This window comes from Glycine max, chromosome 13 (genome assembly GCF_000004515.6).
Source record: "Glycine max cultivar Williams 82 chromosome 13, Glycine_max_v4.0, whole genome shotgun sequence".
Taxonomy (NCBI): Eukaryota; Viridiplantae; Streptophyta; class Magnoliopsida; order Fabales; family Fabaceae; genus Glycine; species Glycine max.
This window is the reverse complement of record NC_038249.2, coordinates 32,690,961-32,715,103: the sequence shown is the minus strand read 5'-3', so window position 1 is coordinate 32,715,103 and position 24,143 is coordinate 32,690,961. Positions and strand designations below refer to the sequence as shown.

The 24,143-nt window shown below is 31.3% G+C and overlaps 1 protein-coding gene across 7 annotated transcripts; it reads left to right on the top strand.

Annotated features, from left to right (window-relative positions):
* Window positions 1-7,863: 7,863 nt before the first annotated feature.
* LOC100787772 (transcription factor TCP2) lies at window positions 7,864-18,130 on the top strand. Of its 7 annotated transcripts, XM_014765763.3 has the most exons (8): window positions 7,864-8,010; window positions 8,155-8,236; window positions 8,335-8,399; window positions 8,636-8,750; window positions 8,900-9,025; window positions 9,376-9,507; window positions 9,689-11,398; window positions 17,927-18,130. In XM_014765763.3, the coding sequence occupies exon 7, from the start codon at window positions 9,765-9,767 to the stop codon at window positions 11,361-11,363; it is 1,599 nt and encodes a 532-aa protein (XP_014621249.1). In that variant the 5' UTR covers window positions 7,864-8,010; window positions 8,155-8,236; window positions 8,335-8,399; window positions 8,636-8,750; window positions 8,900-9,025; window positions 9,376-9,507; window positions 9,689-9,764; the 3' UTR covers window positions 11,364-11,398; window positions 17,927-18,130. The 7 variants fall into 7 exon arrangements, with proteins under 7 accessions (XP_014621249.1, XP_006594513.1, XP_040864229.1 ...); XM_006594450.4 differs by having other exon boundaries at window positions 8,905-9,025; window positions 9,376-11,398; XM_041008295.1 differs by having other exon boundaries at window positions 9,376-11,398.
* Window positions 18,131-24,143: the final 6,013 nt, after the last annotated feature.

Here is a 24,143-nt window from a genome sequence, read left to right as displayed (position 1 = left end):
AGATTGAAGTTAATAGTCTGATATATTTGTCGCACTTTTTACATTTTCAAGAACTAAATTTTGTATTTTCATCTTATTGGGACACATTTGTCAATGAGTTACACATTTAAGGACAAAAGTGACTATTTACCCATTCATATTCCGAGAGAGTAGGAAGACGAAAAATTAAGAAAATATTACATGACAAATATATTCTTATGTTGACAATTAGAGATTATCATGCTAACAATCATTTCAGTGACAAATTCGTCTCATTGTATTACGTAGTTTATTTTATTAACGGTGACGGACGAAAATTAACGGTGAGAGATATTTATTACACTTTTAGAGACTAAATTTTGTATTTTCATATTTAAGGGACGTATTTGTTAGCGAATTACATATTCAAGGACAAAAATGACTATTTATCTTAAAAAAATATCATTTGAAATAAACCTCAATTAAATAAAAAAAATTGATGTCATTAAATAAGGTAAAAAAAAAATTGAGATTGACTTAAGAGCACGACAATTTTAGACTTTTAGCCAATTCGCCATGCAGTTATAATATGAACAATTTGGCTAAATGATTGTGAGAGCTTGCAAATATGTTGAGAACTGATGAGCAAAATATCCGCAAAGGAGAAGTTAAAGAGCCACTGTGATGGTGTAGTTTGGAAATAGCAAAAGCAAGAGGCCCGTTACTAGGCAACGAAAGAGCAAGAGCAAGAAGGCTTGGCAAATTTACTGTAGAGTTAGTTTTAAAAACTATTTATTAATGGGGTATGTTTTCAAACTTTTAACAGGGGGGTCTGTTTCTGCATGGATGTCGCCAGACGTTGGTGTCGCCAGACGTTGGTGCCGCCACTGCAGATGGCGAGATGCATGTTTTTTTTTTCGCGGTTCCGCTAATACAGTTGGCAGGATATCTTTTTTTTTTTTTTTCGCAGTCCCGCTAATGCAGTTGGTGGGATGTCTTCTTTTTTTTTTTCTTGCAGTTCCACTAATGCAGTTGGCGGGATGTCATTTTTTTTTTCCGTTATTAGTTTAACGGTGAAAGCAATTCAGTTTCACATGTTATGCATTAAAAGTTCAACTATTTATGTAAGATAAAAACAAACATAATATAGAATATAATTGTGTTTCTGTAAAATTATTTGTTAAATAAAATTATTATTTAAAATATAAAATTAGAAAACCTCGTACAAGCAAAAAAATTATGAAAAAGTCAATGAATTTTTTAATGACAAATTATCAGTATACTAGTATTTATTTTATAATTTAAAAAGTTAAGAATTATTTATATGTTAAGGTTTGGTTATAATTTAAAAATTATAATTAAAAAATTATTTATATGTTAGTGTAATATAAGAGATAAAATTTAAAAATTATAATTAAAAAAGATCCAGAAACAGATCCCCCTGTTAAAAGTTAGACAGCTATGTCGCCAGTTCTTCTGGCAGCATCCATCCAGAAACAGATCCCCCTGTTAAAAGTTTAAAAACAGACCCTATTGTTAAATAGTTTTTAAAATTAACCCTTTACAGTAAATTTGCCGGAAGGCTTCATATCCTATATCCTACACCTCTCTTTTGGCATCCTGCAACTCCCAATTTTAAAATAATCCCATACTATTATTTTTAGATTATACCTTCCTCTTCCTCTTTAGCATTGAACTCCACAAGGTTCTTCTTCCTCCTCTACGTTCAACTCCATGAGCTTCCTCTCCATCTCTTTGCGGTACACAACCATTCTCTTCCACGAGAGAGGCAACAAAAGCGGCATACACCTGCAGTTGTACAAATCCGGTGAGGTTGTGCACGTGCAGATGTGTTATCTTCTCCCCTTTTTTGTGAAACTTTTTGATTTATGAACCACCTAATCTGGAAGAGAAATAATGGGTACTATATCTGGAATAGGTATCCCGGAAGCCCAATTTGTAATTACGGAATGACCATTTGGAACACATACTGACTTTAAGAATAGGCGTTTTAGAATACATAAAATATGCTCCCGAAATGCCTATTCTGGACATATTTTTATTGATTTTGTATTGATGGCAATTTGGAATGTTAAAAGCGTTTAATGGTTTCCGGACAGCCTATTATGGAAATCAATTAGTGTTCCAGAATGGCTATTCCTTAAGCATAATTTACACTTTCATAATGACTATTGGGGAAGGGAGGTGTATCTCATTAAGGGTATTTTTTTACTTTTCAGAAAGAAAGGGGAGGTGCAGGATACTCTTCAGGAGTGTAGGATTCAAAACCCGAGCAAGAAACAGTTCAAGCCCAATTTTTCTAGCCTAAAGCCTGCAGGTGGGGTAGCTAAGTATGCGATAAAAACTGCAGCCTTATTGATTTTGGGCTTGTGCTTTTGTCTAGCCCTCTGTGTTTGTCTTTTAGGCCTTTTGATTTCAGGAAATTGGGCTTCAACGTAGCGCTGACCCAAAAAAAAGGCAAAACAAGAGAATTTACTTGGAGGGCAATTGCTTTCTGCATCCCATTTTTCGTTCCCGTACCCACAAATGTATTAAAATTCCCATTTTATCTCCCCTTAGAAGTGTATATAGGTAATTCAGAAAACTTATACTGGAATACCTATTTTGGAGAGCAGTTATCGGAAATAGGGTGGCAAATTTCCCTTTTCTTGGTTTTGGATTTGAGGATGTTCCCAAAGGCCACGACGCAAAAGCTTCATGCAATTCACTTCCATTCTCTGATAGCAATTTTAATGGCTCCACCCACAAACCCAGAACAAGAATCCGAAGCGTTGCACCTCAAGACCATTGCAGAGTCCAAGTTCAAAGCCTCCAACAACGCCAAATCCGCTCTCAAGTACTCGAAGCACGCACAACGTCTGTGCCCGCAGTATTAAGTGTAAACACTATTAGTCACTGTTTTGCATAAAACTTGATTTTTCTTATTAAGATTTTAAGGTCTGCATGTAAACCTCACTTAGGTTAATGAATCTTCAATCAAATGTTAAAGTTTTCAACTTCGGTCCATTACAATGGATTTCCAACAGCAAACATCCATGTCTAGAGCTGCACGTACTACAAGGGGGTCTCACTCATTAAAATTTGATTTGATTAAAGGTTAAGTCTTTTAGTTGTTTTTTATGAATCAATAAAAATACTCATCACCTCAAGGTGTATTGACTCCCATTATTAGCACTGTCCCTCTCCATTCCCATTCTCCATCATGCTCTCTGTCTTCATCACCTTCTTCCACTATAACCATTATTTATTAGCAAGGTGAATTTTGTATTTTCCTTACGTGTGCTTGCTTTTTAAATATTTACATAATATTTATCTATTTTACATATCCAATATTGAATAAAGTAAAGTGGTCATAAAGTAAAACGGAAAACAAAAAAGAAGTTCCAATTATTTTCCTTAACAAAAGTTATCAAAGGAAACAGAAGGAGAGAGATTGAAACCCTTGTTACAAAAATTCGAATAAGTGTGAACTTTTAGACCAAGATCATGATACTGATTCACATATTCTGCAAATTTATTGCAAGAAACCAAGTTCCTAATCTCCTCATTAAACCCCATGCACTACATGAAACTACAAAGTTGGCAGCCTTGGTAGGCACACCTATGTTTAGTGTCATGCTTTTTTTTTTTTTTAATGGCCCTAGACTACGTGTAGTACCTATAGGCTATCGTTATGTTGTAATGTGTGGGGCTAATGAAATTAATGCATATTTAGGTAAAAGTTTGACCTCCCCAATCGTGTGTTAGTTATTTGCAATCGGGATTTTAAAGGAAAAAATTGTTTAGTTGGGCGATGGCAATATCAAGTCTGATATTAACATTACGTTGTTGTTGTTGTTTTATTAAAGGGGCCTAAGCTCATACTTTTTCGATTATTTTTTATTATTTTTTCTTTTTATCTGTCTTTTAAGGTTAATATCTAGAAACCAAAAAATATAATAATTTTTAAAAAAAATTTTAATAAAATAATTGTAAAGTTTCTTATTTTTATTTCTTTCTCTTTCCACTTCACAATTAAAAATTATAAAATAAGTGAGAGTATAATTAATAAAATAATAATTAATGTGATCTTCAAACGATAAATAAATAGAAATAAAAATTTGCTAAACATCCAACCATTAAAAAAAGCAAGGGTAGTAAAAGATAAATTAAATGAGAGTAATCACTCCTACAACAACAGCAAACAACAAAGGGCTTAGAAAAACCGGACTTTGTTTATACATCACAACTATAACCTCCAATTTATGCAACATTAGTAGGAGCATCACGACACCCATTTGATATAAAATTACGTTTGAGTAAAAGTGAAAAGATCAAACTTTTATATAGAGATGAAAATCTTATACTTCAAATTTTATTTTTTTATTTTGATATACAAAAAAATCTTACATTGTTTAATTTCATGTTAAATGATAGTCTATAAATATTCTTTTTCCTTAACCTTTGAATGAGTCTTTTAAGATGATTTGTTTGATAGCGTAGAAACATCACAGAAGAGAAAATGAAAAATGACTAAGGATACGGATATGTATGAATTCGATTCATTTGGTATCCTCGAATTAGCAAGGATATTTTAAAAAAAAAGTTGTGGGATCACTTAACTTTTTTATTTATTTACATCATTGGAAAAAAATAATAGAGAAACATGTATTTTTAGCATCGATAATTGATTATTACAATTGATAACTGATTATATTTTTGTGATGTTCATTACTTTTATTCTTGTATACATAGTCGATTAATCACTCATTATAATTATTAAATTTTAAGAAATAAAAAATAAATTTCTTAAAAATAGTCTTGATATAACTAGATTCTTCCTCTCTCTATATATTCGATTAAGTTAAGCACATAATTATATATATATATATATATATAATAAAATTTTTAATAATGTTAATATTAATTTTTTTTCTTACCTATCAAATGCAAATGTACTCTAGTTTTTTTTTCCATTAAACTGAATAACTTTTATTTTCACCCTATTTCTCAACTATTTCTTTTCTTTTTCTCAATTATTCATTTCCACGCCCTCCCATTCAGTTCTCACAATCATACAGAGTGTTACGGACAAAATTATAAAGGCTCTCGAGAGTCAAAATAAAAATTATATTGAATATAACAAGCCTAACAATGTGGTAATCTTGAAGTCGGAATATTGATACTAAGAGGAGAACTTAGGTCACACATTCAACTAGCATATCCTTTAGTTCCTTAAAGTTGACTTGACTGAGAGTAACATTGTTTAGAAATAGAAACAACAAGTAAAATGAGAAAACTCAAGTTAGCATACAATCTACAACAACTTTAAAACTCATTTTTAAACTATAGACTTGAAATAAAATTAAAATACAATGTAAATTATTTTCTTTAAAATCATTTTAAAATAAATTTATTATTATTATTTCCCAAATCAAGATTTAAATAAAGACTACGACGGAACATCCAAACATACTGTAAATTCATGATGAAACCCATCTTAGCCGTTTGACTAAGGTGCGAAGGAAACGGATGTCAACGGTTGAAATAATCATATTTGACATTTTGTTTACTTGAAAAATATTCCTTATTATAATAATTATCGTATAAAAAAATATCTTAAAATAATTATTATTTTAATTTTTAATGTAATATTAATTATATTTTCAACTTATATTATAATATTAATGATATGAATAAAAAAACTAAAAAAAATTAATAATAATAAGATTAATTTTATAAATTTTTTATTATTTTTCATTTATTTATTGTTCATTCTGTCATAAAATAAGTATGGTCATATCTTATTTTACATATATCAATAAAAATTAATAAATAGATGAAAAAAATGATAATTTTATAAAACTAGCATATTTAAAATTAAAGTAATATTTATTAGAAATATTAATGAAAAAAATTAATATTATATTAAAAAATAAAAAATGTGATACTTATTTTAGAATAATTTTTGTTCTAAGTGTAAGTGTGATATATATTTTGAGACGGAGTTAGAATGTTTTGTTGGTTTATATAAAATAACATGAGACGGTAATATAATCAAATGAATAAATATTTAGTTGAGGCTTGTCCTCACCAAAGTAGCGTCTTCAAAATTTCTCTTATTATACGGAAAGCCGTAAAATCAGGCTTGTCCAATAAGGGGCCATATTGAAAGTTTGGGGAAAACATGTTGTATGAGACCAAAATTCATATTAATAATGTGAGTTTGATTTAATGAAAAACACATAGTTTTAGAAGAAAAGTGAGATAAGACAATTGCCTCTTTTATACGGGGTTAAGAATTTAAATTTGGAACCTATAAAATGTAATGGGTTATTCAATTTTTTGCGGTCAGGCTAAATTACTAGACTAGGAGTGTTTATTTTCTTTGGATTCTTAAAATTATGACGTTTTATATATTTATTTCCATTTTAGTGTAATTTTAATGAGATTTTAGTAAGTTAGTTTTCCAGATTAAGATGCTTCTTTATAGAATAACACCATCAACGTTGTGTGATTAGCACACTAATTAGTCAACTGCATCTTGCATTAAAAACCATTACAAATTTACAATCACAAAAGAAAAAAAATGCGCCCAAGTTATTTGGAATTCAAAACTCAGTGAAAGATCCTCACCAACATTAACTTTAGGGAAAGTGGGAAAAGAGTGAATGTAGAAGAGAGATGCAGGTTGGGGAAAAAGAATAACCTTACGGTATAAAATAAAAAGTAATGCTATAAAAATAGTAAAAATTGCAAATTAATTTGTTAGGATGTGTGTGATATTATTAATAGAGATGTGCTTAGTCTTCGTGAATTTTTTTGAAGGAAATTTGATTTAATATTTCAAAACTACAAAAATATGTATTTTAATCTTTGACGAAGAACTAAAATCACATTGATATATAAAGACTAAAATTAGATATTTTTTTATAAGAATTAAAATAAAAATTACATTTTTAGGGATACCCCCAAAAAAAACTACTTTTTAGATCCGCTGCTAGTTTCTTTACACTATTTCATCCAATTTCACTCATTTTTCGTTAAAATGGTATTACTTTTCAGACACCCCTAAATTATCTCATTCTTGATTAGAACAATTTTTAGTTTCCAATTTAATAATAATAATAATATACCGCAGCCTTTTGTGTTCCTATCTTTGCTGTCGTTGATTGTTTGAATTTGAAATTAATTGACCTTGGATTGAAGGAAAGGGAAGTTGTACGAACATAAATGGACTTTTATTTTACTTGAATTTCACAAACCCTATACTCATTTTGTGTTTTGGGGTCCCTTCCTTGGGTGACTTGGGTCACTAGGTTTTGTTACGACTTTTAAACACAACTTATCTAATTCTAAGGAATCGCAGGAAGCATTTGACAAAAGAACAACACTTTTTAAATAAACTCTTAAATAATTTAAGGATTAATAATATATTCATCTAACTTATTTTCAAATATAGATATAAACAATAGCACTACATATTATTATATTTATAATCATACCCAAATAAATAAATAAATAAATAAATAATTGAAAGCATTTCACAAGAACAAAGAAAGGTCACCCACTTTAAAAGAAGCCCTATGGCACATGACAAAGGGCCTAAAGGGAGAAACAAAAGAAAAAGAAGAAACAATAATTATAAAAATACTAGTAATAAACAATCCTATATTAACCAAAACACAAATCTGGTGAGAAGAAAAAATGTAACAGAATTCCTTGAATAAGAACAAAAAATCATTCAAACGAAACTGATTTTAATATTAACTTCATTATTTATTGTTTTTATTGTGAATTAATAATGAATATTAATATATAAAATTAATGCTATAATTAATGAGAATAATGAATGTGGAGTGAGGTAAAATGGAGGAGAAAGCAGGGACAAAGATGGAAGAAGCTATACATAAAGTGTGAAACGGCACCCTATAAGCCCGGTGATTGTTGGAACAATCTCTTCTTCCATTCCATGTTCTTCTCCTTTCACTTCATGTTTCAGCTTAAGCCAGTTTGAGTCGAAGTTCAACCTTGTACTTGTTTGTTGCTTTGGTATACCCTCAATTCTCCTTCACTTTCTAATTCTGTTTTTTTTCTTCAGTTTTCACCACCCAAACAACCCCTTAAGAACATTCTCTTGTCTCTCATCTCTCTCTCACTCACTCTATAACAGCTGTTTTATGTTTCCATGTGCAGAGAGAGAAAAAGCAAGTAAGTGTGAACCTAGCTCAAAATTCAGCTCCAAAACATGCTTCTAAGCTTTGGTCTTGGATTTAAGGTCTTGTCTTGGACACAAACTCCTTTGTTTCAGATAAAGGAAAAGAAAAAAAAAACAAAGAAATCTGATTTTTTTTTTTTTTTTTTTTGCATTTTAAGGTACACTTGAGAAGCAAGCATGACCATTTGGAAAATTCAACAATTCTTGAAATAACACAGCAAAGGTCTCTTTTCCCTCCAAAGCTACCTTTTTTTTTTTTCCTTCCTCTTTATTTTGTTTTAATTAATGATTCTGAGTTTCTTTCAAATCCACATAATGGAAGGTTAATTTTTGTTGTTGACAAAATAGTGGAACTCATCTGAAAATGCAATAATGTGTTTTAATGAGTTGATATTTGCAGGTTCCGAATTTCATCTCATTTACCCTTTTTGGTTTTTTGTTCCATTAATGGAACTCCAGGTGCACAGATCTGTGAGGTGTGGGGAGAACAACTAACAACAAGCTTTGTTTCTTTTCCCTTTCTATGCTCCAGACCTTGACACCTTCCGCAAAACCCGATCCAACAATGTTCAAAGTAACCAAGCCTCTCAACCTTCTTTAATTTATGTTGAAGATAATAATAATTGTAATTTTCCAAACTACTACCATGCCTTAATACTGAAGAACCCTTCTTGTGGCGTGTGTGGCTTCTAATGAGATTTGCATATATCTGCTATTTTCAAGGCCAGGAAAAAACTATAAACAAACAAACACAAGCTGAAGCCAAAAGGGGTTTGGCGCAGATCCGCGACCCATTTGCAAAATTTGCTGCTTTAGCTTAAAAACAAAGCGCGAACTCTTGAATCAAAGGTAGGTACATATACACATATATATCCATTTCCGTATCCATATGAGTTTCCAAGCATAATTTGTATTATACCTTCTCCTAAAGTTCATGGTTTTTATTTTTTTTAATAAAAGATTTAGGCTTATATTACTTTTTAAGATGTTGTGTTAAGTAACATGGTCAGACTCAGATCCTATCTGCTGTGTAATAAGTGAACCTGAGAATGTTCTGATAGCTTTATTTTTTTTATATAAAAAGTACAAAAATAAATAAATTTCTCTTGTTTTTGGGATGGTGATAATAGTAATTTTTATTTTAATTAATTAATTTATTTTTGGTTGTTGAGGGTGTGGTGTTTGCTTTTGGTTTGCAGGAGGGGGTGAGGCTGAGGCTCTGAGACCTACTCAGTCTTTTGCTTTTGAAAGGGCTTTTCTTTTCTTTCTTTCTGCGATTGAGAAAAAAAGCTATAACATGGGGGGCTTCTGACTCGGACCGCGATTTATCGGTGCGTAAATAAAAGGCCTTTTTATCACTACACGGCCAAAGTACTCTCTCTGATTCTGAATCATAGTCATCAATGCAAACCACATAGCAACAACAACAACAACCCCACCTTCTTCTGTGTGCACTACTCTCTCTTCCTTTGACTCTATTTTTCTTCTCTCTCTCTCTCTCTCTCTCTCTAGTACTTCCCCTGAAGATAAGAGAAGAAGAAGACGACCAAGTGGGGCGTGTAGCTTGGAAAAGAGTCGTGTCTGTGATATGGAGGAGGATGAGATTCAAGCATGTAAGTTCCCAAGAGTTGGAAATGGTAGGAGTAGTGACCAATACCAAGAGGAGGAAGAAGAGGGTGGTGACCTAAGACTTAGAAAAGGTGTTGGTGTTGGTGGTGGTGGTGGAGGTGGAGGAAGTGATGCTAGCACAAACCACTTCCACCAAAGTAGTTGGCACCATTCTTCTAGAATCATAAGGGTGTCTCGAGCATCTGGTGGCAAAGACAGGCACAGCAAAGTGATGACCTCAAAAGGGTTAAGAGACAGAAGGGTTAGGCTCTCTGTGACCACAGCTATTCAGTTCTATGACCTTCAAGATCGCTTGGGTTACGACCAACCTAGCAAAGCTGTTGAGTGGTTAATCAAAGCTGCTTCAGAAGCTATCTCTGAGCTTCCTTCTCTCAACAACCCTTTCCCTGATACCCCTAAGCAACTAAGTGATAAGAAAAGGCCTACTAGTGGTGGTGGTCAACAACAACAACAAATACAACAAGGCCACTTTGATGATGCTGATGGAGACACAAGTTACCCCCAAAACCAAAGCCAGAACCTTTCTCTCTCCAAGTCTGCTTGCAGCAGCACTTCCGAGACAAGCAAGGGCTCAGGCTTGTCCCTCTCAAGGTCTGAGATTCGTGTGAACCGTGTTAAGGCAAGGGAGAGGGCTAGGGAGAGAGCTGCTAAAGAAAAAGAGAAGGAGAAGGAGAAGGAGAAGGAGAAGGAGAAAGAGAGTGAATCTAGCATTGCACATCACCACCATCATCACCATGTGAACAACAACAACCACATGTCTCACACAGCTTCCTTCACTGAGCTTCTCACTGGTGGGATTGGGAGCACTGTAACAGTTAACCCCAACACCACCACCACCACCACCACAACAACAACAAGTCCTAATGGGTCATCAGTTCATCAGATCCATGATGGTCATGATCATGAGACTAATCTATTCAACAAGGGAAGGCAACAACAACAACAGCATCATTGGTCTCAAACAGTGACACCTATGGACTACTTCAGCACAGGCCTCTTGGTAGGACCTTCTTCATCATCTGCAAGAACTCAACAACACCAACACCAATCTTCTTCAGCACATTTCCAACTGGGACATGCACATGCCCTTCCAATCTCTCCATTCAGTGGAGAAAACCACTCAGAGCAGCTGCAGCATTTTTCCTTCATGCCAGACCACCTCAACAACATACCAGCTCATCATGTGGTTACATCTTCTTCTGCTTCTCATCAACCCAACGGGGGTGACAACAACTACAACCTCAACTTCAGTATCTCTACATCGACGGGCCTTGCTGGTTACAACAATAGGGGGACCCTTCAGTCCAATTCTCCGTCTTCCTCGTTTTTGCCTCATCACCTCCAGAGGTTTCAACCTTTAGACGGATCGTCCAACCTACCTTTCTTTATAGGAGCTGCTGCTCCTTCTTCTGCTCCTCCAACCATGGACAACAACAACAATAATAACAGCAACAACCATCACCACCTTCAGTTCTCACCTGTCTTTGATGGCCGCTTGCAACTCTGCTATGGCGATGGAACAAGGCATTCTGACCACAAGGGGAAGGGAAAGAACTAATTAAGTTCCCCCGAGGAACACCACTTTTCTTCCTGGTAAGACAAAAATAAAACTCTCTTTATCTTTTTATGTTAGCCTTGTCATTTTCTATTCTGTTGTTGTTTATGTTCGGTATATAGATACTATGCTGTCATTTTCTTTTTCCTTCTGTTATTGTTTGTGCTTGATACATAGTTGTCCATTGTCTGTGAAATTTTTTTGCATTGTGAATTAATAAAAGTTTTTATTAATATGATTTTTAAAACAATTTTTTATATAAATCAATAAATTTATCATAATTTATAATTGAATAATAATGTATTTGCTGTCAATTTTTCCCCTTATCCTTTGATAGGCTTGTGCTTTGCCCTAGGTAAACGTAGGAGGATATTAAATAGAAAAAAGTGTGTGTGTGTGTGCGAGAGAGAGAGAGTGTGTGTGCGAGAGAGAGAGAGTGTGTGTGGTTATTTCTTTATTGAATTTGAAAGAGGATGGTCATGGATTGATGTGTAGAGTGAGTGCATTGTGCAATACCAGGAGCGGCTTGCTTTCCTCGTGGTAAGCATAAACAAGTTGGGCACTGAGCATAGTTTTATGGGATGGCTATCTGTTTATTTTTTGTCTTATAGTTGAGTCATGCTGCATGGATTTGCGTGAATAGGGTTTTCCACTGCTTGTCTCCTTTTTTGTTCTCTCCTTGTCCTTGGTTCCCTTTCTCTCTGGCATCGGCGAGTCCCTGCCAAGTGTAAGCTTTTCTTGTGGCAAACACACACCTTGTGTAGGTTTATCACTTTTGTGTGTGCCAATGCCAAAACCAAAATATATGGCTTTAAGATCCCAATTCAATGTATTTCATCACTCCCCAACCTGCACATGACATGACATGATTCTAATCGGCGCATTGTCAGCTTCTGTGAAGCAGGCCAACTAGTATAATTTACTATAAGCATAGTTGCTAGCTTACTTGGAATTGGATAACAAAAACCATACATTTAGGATCTTTTTGACAACTTTTTCATGTTCTCAAAGGTCCATGCACGTCGCACAACTTGACTCTTCCAGCCTTATAACCAACCGGATTCTCAAACTATATTATACACACTACAATACTTAATTAATTACTAGTTATAAACTAAAGTGAAAAAGGTCAAATATATTATACTGTGCCACATTTAGATTTTGTTTCTGAAGGAAAAATACACTAACTTTTTTCATAATGTAAATACTAATAACATATTCATCCTTTTTTATTGAAAAATTATATCTAACTCTCTTGCACTTGTCTTATTTTCTTCTTGCTAAGAGTTGTGGGCGTATGATTCACATATAAATTTAAAATTGGTAAGGTATATGTAATTTTTTAAAAGCACTAGCATACGTATTAACGTGTATAAATAATACTAGTATTAGATAAGATAGATAACTGTAATTTTTTTTTTGGGTATTTTAAGAAAAATTATGCAAATATCTAGGTGACATATCTATGAATGTTATAAAATGTGTCCTTACCTGAATATATATATATATTTTTTTCTTTTTATATTAAATTCATAAGTTCCTTTTAGCATTCATTTGAACAGAAAGAACACATCATTATTAGTTAGTGAATGATTCAGCTTTAAAAAAGTAAGTACTAAGGTAAAATCAAATGAAGAGTATAACATAAAATTTTATTAGAATTGTACTACTAATAGTAGATTCATTTTTTTTATGATATTTACGCCACTTCTTTTGAAGTTAGTATTAATTACACATGCTTCTTTTTTATTGAAAAATTATACCTACTTAACCTGCACTTTCCTCTTTATATTATTTTTAAAAGTATTATGTGTATTGTCTACACATAAAATAGAAAAAAGTGTATTTGATTTTTTTTAAAATATATATATATATAGCAACGTGTAAAAAAATATAAAATAAGAGAGATAGACGTACGTAATTTTTAATTGCAAGTATAATTAACTCTATCTTTAAGGAAAGTCATGTCAATGGAATTTATGTATATATAGATATATCCAAACTATCTCAAGAAAAATCCTGGGGCGTGGGTGGGATAGAGAAAAGATAATTAAACAGTGGAGAAGGAGAATTATATTGTTGAACATTGTTTACTTTTTTGGTAGTACGAAAGGGCAGTAGGAAATGTGCCTAGGGCTTTGTTAGCATAAATCCCTGTCTCTGAAATATTTTGTTTTAGACAGATTCCTAGTTTCCTATAACATTTTCGTATCAACCTTAGCAGATGAGAACATGTTATTAGAAGATATCTTTCTTTTCTCAATGACAACAACCCTTTATGGATCACACTTGATATCATGCAACACGATTAAAATTCAAAGCTTTAAGAATATTAAATATCATGGGATTTTTCTTTCCTCCAAAGTCCTTTTGATTTCCTTTTCCTCCATTTTTATATGACTAAGAATTATGCAATTTACTCTTTTGACTTACCTTCTTTGTGCGTGTTCAATTGTTTGGGATAAAACACCGGATAGATCTCCATCAATGCGACACAAGCAAATCACACAACTGAATTGAAATCTAATTTAACCCTAAACCTCACACATACTTGCACTCACTATAATAATCTCCCCCTTAATGTGAGTAGAACTAGAGCTAAGTCTATTCCTTAATTCTCTATTAATGAGCCACAAACAAACTATTCAAGTGAACTTGACATTACACTTAACTCAAAACATTAAGGTATTATTAGGTTTATGGGTCCTTATTTCGCTTAACTTGTTCATTTTTATTCAATGTGTGATTCATTGGAGTGATGGTACTCAAGATTGTTGAGATGAGAATGCTAAACTTGCAAAGATGTAGGATGAAGTTGAAATAACTTTACTAATTACTAAAGCTAATCTTCGGTTAGATGTAACAAGCACATGAGTGGGGGATAGAAACTTGTTTTTTTGAAATGGAGGAAAACAATGTACAATTCACCTATACACACTATTTGGTTTAATGGAGCAGGGGTAGGAAGAGAAAAAGGATGGAAAAATAAATTAATTTACTACTATATAGATTTTTTCACCTATACACACTATTTCCAAGTTCATATATATGGAAGAACATCTGTTGAAATTAACCTCTTAAATAGATCTCACCTTAAGAAATTAGTCTTTGACTCTATTAGGATATATTCTGAGTTCGCGAAAAAAAATAAAGTCATTAAACACTATGTTATTAATGCACATTGAGGAACAATACGAGCATAATGCAAGAATTAGTTGGGTTACAACTAGACAACTTGTTCAACGTAATATGTAGTGATTAATGCACAACATAACTAATTTTGGAGGCAAAAGTCCGGGGGGAATTGCTTTACGAAGTGAACTGTAAAAGTTAGAGTTGATTTTGAAAAAATGGAACTTGGAATTGGATCACTTCAAGGTATTGATTCTTAATTATATATAGATCATCTTCTTAATCTAGTATATTGCTCGAAATCATTGTATATAGGCCTAGACCATAAGCATTCATTTTAGTGGTGGTACTTTAGTCATTATAAGATGTATTTAGGTTGAAGCATCCCTTTTGTTCTTTTATTGATTTCTTATATTTTTTCATGATTATAATTTTTTTTTTAAAAGTGAACTATACCTAAATTTTTTGACCCAATTGACATCAGCATCGTGCTTGGAAGTGAGGTTAAACAAATGTATGGTGGAATTTGTAGCCTTAAAAGTTTGCAAGTTGGAAGGTCACATTTCAAAATTTAAGGACAGAGAAGTTGCTATGATGACTTTAACTTTGGATCTTTATCCCTTACCCACCCCACCTCAAGTATGTGAGTTAGGCCTTGATGGTAGTAGGATTGAAGTGTTACACAGATTAGTTTTCGATAAATGAAGCAATAAAAATTTGAAAAGCCTCAAATATTTAAGATGTTTGGGATTTTGTGTTCTGGAGAAGCCAGTGTTGGAAAATTAAGGGCAGAAAATTTATTGATCAGGGCAAGAAAGTGGTTCAGGAGTAGCAACTGAACTAAAAATAATGGTGAAGATTGTCATTTTTTTATAAAAAATTTGGTGAAAGGAAATGAAAAGCTTGGTATTGAGTGGATTCAAAATTCCCACTTTATAAATGTAAGAGAAAAGTGGATTCAGGCTGAAAAATAGGAATTTGCAACCAAAAAGTAAGTTTTCCTAATACTGGAAGAAGTGAATTTCTAACCATTTTATATTATAAAATGAAGAGAAACGAAAGTCAATAAATGCAAAATATAGATAGATGAAGAGAGAAGGATAAGGGGATAGGAGTAATTTTTTACTAAGAGAACCTTTAAATCTTCATATAAATCAAACTAATTCGTTTTATGTGTTTTTTCAATTATTATTTTTTTTGTTTCAAGACACTTGTTATGATAATTGGTATCTTTGGATTAGGTTTTTTTTTTTTTTGCTTTAATTGGAACAGATTTTGGCTCTAATTTTAAAAAAATTATTCAATTCAAACTAAAGTGAACTTACATATCCATGCATAATCTTATTTCTAAATTTACTATACTATTTTCATATTTATATGTTTGTTCTTTTATATTTTTTTATAAAATTGTCATATGACTTATATATATTATTAAAAAGTACATTTGAGTAAAACTATATTTTTTAATGAACATTTAAGTGAAAAGTTCATTTGTATATATGTAACTCTAACTTGTTAGACCATAATTCTTCAAAACTAACATACAAAAAATGGTCAAATCAAATGTGAATTGAAAATGATAAAGGTTGATGCAATTGGATTAGTTATGTCTTCAAAGTATATTGAACATTTCCAAATAAAACTGGTAGAAGAGATTGGTTTCATTTTTTTAAAACCCTATTTAAATCTTTGCTTTTTGTTTATGCTGATTACGTGCATAATTGTAGTCAGGCTCATGTTAACCTAGCATCCTCCTATGTACTAAAATGAATTTCAGGGAGACTTATCCTGTAATACATGAAATTCTTGCTCAAAAAAGATAAAAATATATAGTTACAGTAATAAAGATAGAGAAAAAAAATGATGTACTACAAGCATAGATATGAGTTCTAACCTTAAGGGTAGTTTCTAATAGTTGGTTGAAAATAAATGAAATAATTGTTTGTTGAGAAGATTGTAGTAGTTTAAAAGATTATTATAGTGATGGTAATTTGGTAATTGTTAAGGGAGTGGGAAAAGGTTTAAGTTTTTATGGGAGTTAGTATGTATATAGGTTGTTTCCATTTTAATTTTAGGATACAACTTGGAACAAGTTTTTTTTATGCCTTTACCATGTTCTCAAACTAAGCAATGATACGTGGATTTATCTTTTAACATAATAGCTCCCATTAATTAGTTAATATGTGGCTCAATTGAAAAAATGTAATTGCATGATTGAGAATATGATGACCAGGATATAAAGAATTTCATCTAAGTTTTGCCCTTAGTTTAATGACATCTGGTTCATTTTAAAATAAATAGCAAAATTAAGATGAGAGCTCAACATTAATGATTAATCTATATTTGTATGATCTAGAAAACAAGGAAAATAAATATCTATAGTAGGGCAAGATCTAATTAATATATAAGCTATAACTACTGATGTATTTTTAAAAGGAGAAACAATATATAGGCAAGATTCACCTCTTGCCTTGACTTAAAAAATTGTAGCTCAATGGTTTGCTTGATGCTTTTGGTATCAGTTCGTCCTAGCTACTTCTCTCATAGTTGCACCTCCTCAAGCAATTGGTGGTGCCATGCGTTTTCTCCACTTAAATCTTTGCTAGGGTTGAAATGAACAAAGCCCCTCAGTAGTTAGTAGTTCCTGAAGCATTTGTAGTGTAGTATCCCAATAGGCTACGAGAAAGCCAACCAACCATAGTTCATAGAGAAGTCATTAGTGTAGTAAATGGACAAGAGAATAAGGTCCATTGTTGTATTAGTTAAACTCATAAGAAGTCTGCCAACAATTTCCATGGAGAAATTTAAAAAAAGGAACTCCAGGTGTTTCATCTTAAAAATTATTAATGATATGGTAGATTAAATATTAGGTTGAGAATGCTTTACTGATCATATACATTTCTGAATTCTTATAAACAGATTTACGCATTACTAATCATCCTTTTTAATTTAAATGATAGTATTTGCTTTTGTTGTGTCTTGTTCTCTTCTATGGTGTAATTTGATCATGAGGAAACTTGACGAAAAGCTTATAATATTAAGAAGCGTATTAAGATTCATCTAGGGTTGGGATTTTAACACTTTTTCCTGCCTTTTAATTTTCATCCACCTTTGGGGGCATGCATATCTTCCATTTTGCCAAGATTTGTTTAGCCTGAAGTGTGAACAAATATCTCTCTATGCATGAAGTTGGAGTTGGATATCTATCTGATTGAAATCACTCCTGTAATAGCTCTCTCTTATACACTATTTACTCTTTAGGTACATTATTGCATACCTTATTCAGAGGACTATGCTTTATTTGTTACTCATGTAATGTTAATAGCAAAAGATTTCTTGTGCAATGTGGTGTGGTTGTCTACATTACTTCTCTCCTTTTCATTATCATTTTTCATATATAAGGTTACTCATTTGTTTTTTTTTTCTTTTTACAGGAATTTTGTTCTGTGTTTTTGTAGGAGCAACAAGCTGTGTCCCCTTCCCTTCTGCAAAATGGAGGATAAGTTGTTGTCATCAAGTGTTGGTGTTTCTTCTTGGATCATTTAGTCATTCAATTACATTGAGTATTTGAACATTTATTAACTTATGCGTGCATTGTACTATATATGATGGATAAATGTAAAAGAATGTTGATCGTAGATATTTTGATTTTCTACCATTAATTCTAAAATTACCTGTCCCGTTTAGTTGGAAAAATAACTTCAAATTTCTACGGTGTCCTTTCCGTTGACACTTTTTTTATAAAGGAAAATTTTCTATTCATAACCATCGATTTAGTTTGTTGGACTTTTAATTATATGAACTAATCAATGGTTCTTGTCATTTGGACAGTCATGCCACTTGATTTACCAAATAGCATTAGCTAAATCTTTTATTTCTCATTTGAATAAATCTTATTCTTTCTCCTAAACCTTATTGATATTTATATTTCTTAGATAAAAAAGTATGAAATATTTTGTAAGTTTCCAATACTTCAAATGTATTTTTTAATTTAATATATTACTTTGCAATTTGCATATTATTTTTATGTTATAAATAGAAAGAGGAAGTTAAATCAATAGGTTAAAGATTGCATGTAGCATACTTCGGGAGAAACAACATTTATTGAAGCATAGTAACATAACTAGATCTTATTATTTTTTTAAATTATGTATTTTTTAAAAATAAACTTATTATTTTAAAAATATTTAGTATCATATTAAATATAGTTATATTAAAATTTAATAAAGAGATTAATTTTATTTTTAATTGAGTAAATATTATTTTTAAAAATATTAAGTCTATTTATAATTATTTACATTAAAATTTATTAAATCTTTGCTTTGCTTGAGTTTATTTAAATATAAGCCAATAGTTAATGCATAAGAAATTTAAGAAATAAAATTGTTATTATTTTATAATTTATTATAAACAATTCATTTGAGTTTTTAAGAATTATGTGTATTTAAAAAAAATTAAGCACAATTTTTTTTATGAGATTATCATTAAAAAGTAAAATATATCAAAGATTATATAAGAGAAAAATATGAAATATAAAATAAGTAGTTTAAAATCATTAAAGACATAAATCTAGTTTTATGACAGCTAATAGTAAGAATGGTTCTTGACAAAAAAAAAAATCATAATAATAGTGAGTAATTTCACACTTATATAATTCTCACTCATACAATTAATAAGAAGTAAGCCAGAAAAAAGTATGATAAAAAAATTATTTTTCATTTTCAAATCTATTTTTTATATGAAAAGTATAAATTCCAAAAGAATCTAAAAATAATAATTATGAATATGTAATGCAATATAATTATTAATTTTTTTATTGTTGATATAATATTAATATGTAGTAATTAAAAAATGAATTTATTATAAGAATGATTCAAATCAATAGTTATTGTAGATTTTAGGTTTTGATAAGCGGTCAAATTTTAAGATTAAATTGTTTTGTCAAATGAATGATTATTATAAAGTGTAAGTTTTGATCCAATATTTGTAAAAGTTTTAAGGGAAATTTCCTTTTATTATATATATATATATATATATATATATATATATATATATATATATATTCTTGAACTAAAAAAAAAAACAAATCTTGAAAGGTGTTTCTAGAATGAATGTTGTTTCCCAGAAAAGCTAATCAAGAAGCATGCAAACATAATTCTTGAAATGTTTTTCCGGAAACACCTTTCCAAAATTATATTAGCATAATTCTAGAAATATTTTTATGGACGTAAAAAAAAATTATATATTAAGGAATGACGTTTCCGAAAAGGTGCAGTGCCTCACGTTTGTGCTTAAAGGTCCTTGACAAAGCCAAGGACGGCTGCGACTCCAACGAGATTGGGTCGCCAAGTTTGGTGTCATTCTCACTGTGCGTTTAAGAGGGTGAGGTGTATTTTTGGCAGTTCAAGTCTTTTGGGGGGTGCAGGAAGCAAAAAAGGTGTTGCCGGAAGCTAATGCCTTTAATGTGGGGAGTTGCTGAACAAAAGCCCACAGAGGACAACTGATACAAGACCAAGAGGAAAGTCCAAAATTTAGATTGAATATCAGGTCATGCACTCATGCACCAAGCACCATTTATTAGCCAATGTTCCTGTGAAGTGATCTTGTCTTTTTGTCTCAAACCGTTTCTCAGACTGAATTTCTGTGCTTGTTCAATTCTATTGGAGAGTGTTGACTTGTGGGGTTATAGAAAAGAAAATTCTGAAAAACAAACAGGGGGTTATGCAAGAATTGCACAAAATTAAAACCTGTTTGCATTATCAGTTAGTGTGTCATAGGGAGAAAATGCAAGTAAATCCAAAAAAATAAAATAAAAATCAAAGTATTAATCTTATCTTGATAAATCTGTGTTAAAAATTAATTTGTGATTTTTTAAATTCTATTTTAACCTTCACACTTGATAGCCAGTAGTGAATAATATTACAAGTTTAAACACTCCTTGTAGTGTATATATCCTTGGAGTGGAAGAGAGAGTTGCTAGACAATTCAGAGGTTATTATTGTAGTACTACTTTTTTAGAGTGTAAAGAGATAGATGAGAAAAAATGAAAAAGAGATGGAGAGAGAAATGTAACGAGTAATATTGCGATGATAAAAAGTTAAGAAAGATTGTAAAATGTGTGTGGGAAATAAAGTGTGAAAAAAGCCAGATTTTATAACATTTTCATTACAAATTCGGCTCAAAATACCGCATCTCTAGTTTTCTTTGCCGTGCCAAATTCAGAAGGAATCACTAGCAGTTTTGGGAGGGTGTGTTCGGACATGGTTATAAAAGCAATAAGCTAGCAAAATGTACAATCCAATTTAGGATGAAAACCATATAATAGCTTTGGCTGGAATGAAATCATGGAATTTGCACTTCGACCAATTTGTTGCTATGCAAAAGTATATGATCAATGCAATTTTCACTTTAAAACGACAGACATATAAGAGCATCTTTAGCTTATAAAGAGGGAAAGAAGGAAAAGAGCCTAGAGATACGAGCAATTTTTCTATGCAAAATTCAGAGTCACTTTTCAAAAGAAGTTAAGGGACATATTATAAGAAATCTTAGCAGATGTTAATAAAATCAATTCCAGGATCTTCTAGCACAATATACATGGAATAGATGGCGCCTGCTATGACAAAACAGAAAAATAAAATGGCTAGTAGTCCTTATATAAAGTAACAGTTAGCCCTCGTGGGGACGTTCTAATGAATTCAACAATAATTCAAGCTTCCAAGTTTTAAAAAATGTATTAGAATACAGAAATATACATACACATCTAATTGTTTGGTTCTCAGTCTCACCCTAATAATTTAAGTTTTAACATTAATTAATTGATTCACTCCCTAAAGGTCAAATGAGAAGCTCCTTATAGACAGCAAACCAGGACTAAAGGCCAAAAGCACAAAAGTTGACAAGTTCCATTTGGAAGATGCAAGTGCACCTGAAAATGCTCCAAAAATGCTAGTGTGATGATGCAAAGTACAATTATTAGATAAATCCTAAAGACCCTATACATAATTTTTTTTTTCTTCCTTTTTTTCATTACCCTTATTGGTATATTAATTATATTGTGTCCAGTGATTCACTCCCTCATTGTCACAAACTCTGCCGGCATAAATATTAGCATGTGGGGGCTTGTTCACCATTTGCTGTGTCCTATATTATTCCCCCACTTGGATGCATCTACTCGTTCTAGGAAGCTTATAAAAGATTAGTAGGGTAGAATGAAAGAGAAGGCGACATCTTCAATAATAAAATATGGGATATGGTTCCTGATTGTATATAAAATCACCAATGTATGATGTTTAATAAGAAAACAAAGGAATCAGTGGAACATAATAGAAAAAGAAATTAAGGGTGGGGGAGGGGGGTTATGAGTGAGCAAAGAAGACTTGTTTCTTGCAGAGTGCAAACTTGTGCTCAATTAGTCACAAGGCACAGACCTCATTTCACGTGGACTGTATGTGTACAAAGCTAAGGACCTCATGTGACAAACAGATAAAGTTAGAAGCAGAGACAGCTAATTACCTAGTAAAATAACAACAGCTAATATGAATCATTGTTAGAGAAAGAAAATAAAAGGTCGGTTCTAGGAAGCACCCTTGCCTTGTCATCACAACTGTAATGTGTGCCAGCAATTTTCTGTTAGCTATGAAACTTAAGCACCACTGCTTGCACCTGCAGGCAAATGGCAATCAAGTAAAAATGATGAAACTTCAGAATGTTTATATGTTTTAAAAATAAAAGATTTTTTTTGTTCAAAGTTAATAAGTCAAAGTAATTTTATTAAGTATAATTAACACAAAATTAAGAAGAAGAAAAAATTCTCCAACACTAGATAAAAGCCATAAACTGAAGTTAAAATACTAACTTTACCAATTTACAGTGTGCACACTCAATTTTGACGCTGTCTCTTTTTTTGTGTTAAAAGGTTGGAAAAATGATAAAATGAAAAATATAGGAAAAAAAGGTATTATTCTTTTGCAATTCTTATGGAAGCCAAAAAAGAATGACAGAATGACAGTGTTCTTGCATTCAATTTTGTTTTGAATTAAAAAAAAAAGAATGAAGAAATAAAAATTAAGAAAAATGATAAAGTAAAATAAGGTTTTCTCATTTCTTTTATATATATATATATATATATATATATATATATATATATATATATATGTGAAGTGAGAGGATGATAACTCCACCCACATGCATATACAAACTAGTTTTTCTTTTCATTTAATATACTATATTTTTTCCATTTTAAGACAAGACAAAAAATAGTTATATTCTTTTATGGTATATATATATATATATATATATATATATAAAAGAAATGCATACTTAAAGAATAAAATTATTCATACACTCATAATATTACATAAATATTTTAAAATGGCAACGAGTTTCAACATTCAAATTCATTTATAAGCATTATGTTAGGATTTGGACATCGTACATTTATTAGGTCAGCCAAAATTAATTATAAAATTGAATAATTGATTCAGCAGCGAGAATTCAATTTTAATTAAAGTCTTTAGATTGCAGCAAAAAAAAAAAAAAAAAAGTTTAAGTCTTAGATTTAACTTTTTTGCATGAAAAGAGTTGAAGTCAAAAGAACTTAATTCCTGATGGGATCTATTCAGTTAAGTCTAAATTAATCAGATCTAAAATCATTTTCAAATACTTGGGGATTCAAATAAAATAAATAAATAAAAAAAGAATTTTAGGCAAGTGTAGTTTTTATCCAATATGTGGATGTAGCATCTCTCATCTGCCTGGATAGACCATGTCTGCTTTAGGAAGCACTTATATAGATGGATGAAAGGAAGAAATTCCTTTTGGTAAATATTTGATCAAACATAAGTATGACCACCTCATCCTAATCCATTGTGCCCATAATGTAATAGAATGGAAGCTTGTCTGCGTAGACAATGACTAATTCAATTTTCGATATAAGACTCAACTTCATGAATGATTTTGGCATCAAAATAATGTCTTCCTTCTTGAAGTTCCCATACTTGCTCAATTTATGTTCTTCATTAGTTGCCTATTCTGACATTGAGCGCGACATCTGTTTGTATAGCACACCAAACTTGTCCTCAAATGCCCTCCTTATCATCCTATTTTTATCCAAACACAACTTTAAAATATACATAAAATATTGGCTATGGTTTGGACCCATTTTTATAGATTAAGACATGATATTTTATCCTTTTGTAATTTGCTAAATCCATAAAAAAAATCACGGAAGAAGTAATAATTATTAAACAAATGGATTAGAAAATAATAATTGTATAGACAATACAAAAAATATAATTATTTAGTTTTATAGTTCATTTACACAAATAGGTGCTTGATTAGTTACGATTATCCAATTCGCGTATACACTCTCTCTTCACATTCTGCAGAATCGACAAATCTTAACTTTCACGTAAACAAATCAATTTGACGTGATTTTAGAAAAAGACTTGTATAACATACGCATATCCAAACACCCACTAATTTGAATATATAGAAAAAGTTATAAAACGAATGGTTGCGAGGCTTCAAGTTTTAGAACAACAAAGATTACGATCAAACTATGTTTGGGGTAAAAGAAAGAACATCCCAACCAACGGATCTGTGTGAAATGGGACGCAGCTGTTGAGTTATATGATTAGAAATAAAGTT